A 4,504-nucleotide genomic window follows, 5' to 3' on the forward strand; every position below is an offset into this window, starting at 1 on the left:
AGTTGGACAGCAGCCTCGTCGGAGAGAGCAGCGGTGTGGAGAGTTGGACAGCAGCCTCGTCGGAGAGAGCAGCGGTGTGGAGAAAGCAGCAGCCTCGTCGTCACCGGTATGGGAGAGAGCAACGGTGTCGGCGTGCTAAGAGAATTTAGATGAGAGAGGAAGATAAGTCAATATACCTATATCTCATGATAACCAATCTAAATTTTAATAAACAAAGTAGCTACATGAGATTAATTATCTCTCTGATTTGTGTATTCTCTTGTCTAAAATGCATACAAATTATGGGTACATAGAGTTTGAGTTTATGAAATTAAAATGAATCTATAAAAATCAAAATTAAACACACTAATCGGTTCTTCGGTTCTAACCTTTCGGTTCTCGGTTAGAACCGGAATCGCCTAAATCCTAAACCCACTAACCGGGACCGAACCTTAACCTTATTTTTTCGATTCTCAGTTAACCTATAACCGAAAAAATAAAGTTCGGTTCTCAGTTAACCAAGAACCGAGAACCGTTTCCGCACCCCTAGAAGCTTGTGTCGTGCTATCTCAATAAATCAATATCTCCAAAAAATAAGGGAATGACAACTGCCATCAAATGTACAAAACTACCCTCCATTGCTAAGGGTATTTTGGTCTTATTGATAGAAGTGTATAACAATACTTTTTTTTGTCAATGGTATTTTGGTCTTATTGATAATTATATTAGTGGACTAAAAATGATACAGTTCACTCTTACTATATTTTTCCGTGCGAATTTCGAAACAAAGCAAAAGATTAAAATCTTTGTCTCATTCACTTCCAACCTCTCAACAGTTTGTCTCTATTAAACCATTGTTTTGTATTTTATTTTTGGTACTACCAAACTTTGTGACTCGTGACACAGTCATACTCACTGATGGAGCAGAAAATGGCAAAGTGGGGTTTCAAAAGCGAGAAGCGAACGGTGACAATCAGAGACTTTCTTGAAACATTGAAGGGGAATCTGAACAAGAATGATAAAAGGGATGTGATCCATCTTGGGCATGGAGATCCCTCGCCGTATCCCAGTTTCAAAACAACTCCTGTTGCTGAGGAATCCCTTCTCAATGCCCTTCGCTCCTCTCTCTTCAATGGCTACCCCCCTTCTGCTGGCCTTTCTCCCGCTAGAGCGTAACTCCTCTCTCTATTTGTGTGTGTGTGTGTGTAAGAGAGAGAGAGGGTCTCAAATTTGACATGCAGGGATGAGAAAGATTGTGTCTTTTTACATTTAGTGTTCTTGATTTTGGTTGTATTTGATTTGGTGTGCTTATTGCTTGAAAACCCATGTTTGTTTTTTGGTTTAAAAGATTTTAGATTTCACAAAAAAGAAGCTGTTTTGAATCTCAAGAATTGATTATCTTGCTGTTTCTTGATTGCTGTTGTTTCTCATCTGTGAAACTGGATAATTGGCTTTATCAACTTATGACTATTTTAGGCAAGAAAAAAGATAGCTTTGTGACTGATTGCAAGGCTCAGTTCTGAATGATTGCTCAAAATTACTGTAATTTTGTGTATCCAATGCATGCTTGTTTGTGTCTGTCTCTCTGTGTGATTTTCTGAGGAACTTCAGAGATTCTTGCAATTAAGGCTTGTTTGGGAGATTCTTGCATAAAGATTCTTGCAAAAAATGGCTTGCTTAGGAGATTCTTGCATAAAGATTCTTGCAAAAAATGGCTTGCTTAGGAGATTCTTCCATAAAGATTCTTGCAATAAAAGGCTTGCTTAGGAGATTCTGCAAAAATAGGCTTGTTTAGGAGATTCTTCTATAAAGATTCTTGAAAAAAAATACTTGCATTGGAGATTCTTCCATAAAGATTCTTGCAAAAATAAATTACTTGCATTGGAGATTCTTCCATAAAGATTCTTGCAAAAATAAATTACTTGCATTGGAGATTCTTCCATAAAGATTCTTGCAAAAATAAATTACTTGCATTGGAGATCCTTGCATAAAGATTCTTGCAAAAAAGGCTTGTTTAGGTGATTCTTGCAAAAAAATTTACTTTCATTGGGGATCCTTGCATAAATATTCTTGCAAAAAAGGCTTGTTTAGGTGATTCTTGCAAAAAAATTTACTTACATTGGGGATCCTTGCATAAATATTCTTGCAAAATAGACTTGTTTAGGAGATTCTTGCTTAAAAAAGCTTGTTTAGGAGATTCTTGCTAATAATGGCTGAAGCAAAAGGGAACTTGTGTAGCTGACTCTACTGCCTATGCCTTTCACTCTGAAACAGGTCAATTGCAGAGCATCTGAGCAAAGACCTTCCTCACAAGTTGTCGGAAGGCGATGTTTTCCTAACTGCAGGGGCAAATCACGCGATAGAGGTCGTGCTATCAGCCCTGGCTCGCCCGGGTGCCAACATATTATTCCCAAAACCAGGCTACCCGGTGTATGAAGCGCGTGCTGCATTCAGCAATCTTGAGGTCCGTCATTTCAACCTCCTGCCAGGGAGAGGCTGGGAGGTCGATCTTGATGGCGTTGAGGCTCTTGCAGATGACAAGACTATTGCCATGGTTGTAATCAACCCGGGAAATCCGTGTGGAAATGTTTTCACATTTGAGCATATGCAAAAGGTAACCCAACTATAGATATATGCCTATTGCTGTTGGAAATCTAGAATAGGTTTTTGACACGATTTCGTGTTTGAAAGATTGCAGAGACGGCACAGAGGTTGGGGATTCTGTTGATCTCGGATGAAGTTTATAACCATATTGTTTTCGGGAGCAACAAGTTTCTGCCTATGGGGATTTTGGGATCAGTCACTCCTGTGCTTACTCTTGGATCAATGTCGAAGAGATGGCTCATTCCAGGCTGGCGCCTCGGCTGGATTGCTGCTTCTGATCCCAACGGAGTCCTTAAGAAATCCGGGGTTCGATCTCCAATCCTCTTTGCAATCAAAGCGATTGCAAAATTAGAACAAAAATAGCTATCTATCATGATGTACATGTATAACCCGATTTTCGTTTATCTTTCAGATCATTGAATCCATTGAAAACTATCTCTGCATCACAGCTGATCCCGCAACTCTCATCCAGGTACACGATCGATTTCTTGCTCATTCTTTGTTTCAAGATTATTGTTCGAGTTTGCCTTGTTACCGTTAAATAAATTTGTCTACGATTTCTGTTTTGAGTATCGTTATGAGATGAAGTATTTTCTGAAGGGTGCTGTTCCTGAAATCCTCGAGAAGTCAACAGACGCGTTCTTTTCAAGAACAAACGACACTCTTAGAGAATCTGCAGATGCGTGCTACGCTACGATCAGCGAGATCCCCTCGCTTTCTTGCCCACATAAACCCGAAGGCGCTATGTCTACAATGGTGAGAGGCTTAATTAAACATAAACCACTTTACTAGTTTTACTTTAACTGCATATTTTCACACTCTCTGTTCATCAACCTCTACGCATCCTAGATCGAGATCAATCCCTTGTTGCTCGATGATGTGAAAGATGACGTGGATTTCGCCATGAAGCTTGCTAGAGAGGAATCAGTTATGATCATGCCAGGTAACTAGAATATGCAAAAACACAATAATTTCTACTTCTCTTGGAATGAGTTAGGAGTTTCCGTTGGATACTACTCCCTTCGTTCGCTCGCCCCAAATTCTTAAAACCGATGTGTTTTTGTTACAGGATCGATCTTGGGGCTGAAGAACTGGCTGCGCCTCAGCTTCTCAGTGGAGCCGGCTATCCTGAGAGACGGGCTCGAGAGGATAAGAGCATTCTGCTCGAGGCACTCTAGCACCTTCAAGGATATATGAAGCTCGAATCGAGAATATGTGCTTCATCAAATCTCATGCATGATGATTGTTAGTAGCAAATGCAGTTTCCTATGCCATCAAAATTACTAAGAACTTTTTATGGAGAAAGATTAAAATTTGTGCTTGGTTACTTTAGTGGATTGAATTTGGATTATGGTTTGAGACAATTTTATTTATTGGATGTTAAGGAAATGACATTCTTGGTTTTAAGATGTTTTCGCATTATTTATGCTGATAATGTTCTATATTTTTCAGAACAAAAGAAAAAGGGAAAACAATCTTATTGATTATTGAAATCAGAAGTAAATTAGTTCATGGACATATTAAGGAATAATAACTATTTACTAAACAAAATTTGATCAAATTTTGTTTAGTACATAAAGTTTTAAAACAAAATGTTAGCGGAGCTAGGATTTAATTGTAAGAGCGGCAAAATTATAATATATGATATTTTTTTATATGTCAATTGGTATAATTCTATGTATAATATTAAAAAAATTTGCGATAAATGTGTAAAGGTGAAGGAGTGAGGAGGGTGTAATACCCGCCTCTTAAGTCGCCTTAGCTTACAAATTTTTTTTTTTTTTTCTTTTTTTTGTCGTGCTTAGGAACGCATGCCATCCTTTAGATGTTTGTTAATGTTTGATTTAGTTGTTAACCTTGGCTGATATGCCTAACTAAACATTAAGTTGCGAAATACAAATGAGAAGGGAACGACGAACGA

General features: G+C 38.3%; 1 protein-coding gene across 1 annotated transcript; it reads left to right on the top strand.

Annotated features, from left to right (window-relative positions):
- The first annotated feature begins 810 nt into the window (after positions 1-810).
- LOC125187295 (nicotianamine aminotransferase 1-like) lies at positions 811-3,990 on the top strand. The gene is made up of 7 exons (XM_048083854.1): positions 811-1,151; positions 2,254-2,593; positions 2,671-2,889; positions 2,996-3,055; positions 3,184-3,339; positions 3,433-3,526; positions 3,653-3,990. Exons 1-7 carry the CDS (start codon positions 898-900, stop codon positions 3,778-3,780), a joined length of 1,251 nt encoding a protein of 416 aa, XP_047939811.1. The 5' UTR covers positions 811-897; the 3' UTR covers positions 3,781-3,990.
- Positions 3,991-4,504: the final 514 nt, after the last annotated feature.

This window comes from Salvia hispanica, chromosome 5 (assembly GCF_023119035.1).
Source record: "Salvia hispanica cultivar TCC Black 2014 chromosome 5, UniMelb_Shisp_WGS_1.0, whole genome shotgun sequence".
In the NCBI taxonomy this organism is placed as follows: Eukaryota; Viridiplantae; Streptophyta; class Magnoliopsida; order Lamiales; family Lamiaceae; genus Salvia; species Salvia hispanica.

Excerpts from the sequence above, each read along its gene's own strand:
- LOC125187295 (XM_048083854.1), top strand. The coding sequence starts at position 898 with ATGGAGCAGAAAATGGCAAAGTGGGGTTTCAAAAGCGAGAAGCGAACG. Across the intron at positions 1,152-2,253 it reads GGCCTTTCTCCCGCTAGAGC|GTCAATTGCAGAGCATCTGA; the intron begins GTAACTCCTCTC and ends ACTCTGAAACAG. Across the intron at positions 3,527-3,652 it reads ATCAGTTATGATCATGCCAG|GATCGATCTTGGGGCTGAAG; the intron begins GTAACTAGAATA and ends TTTTTGTTACAG.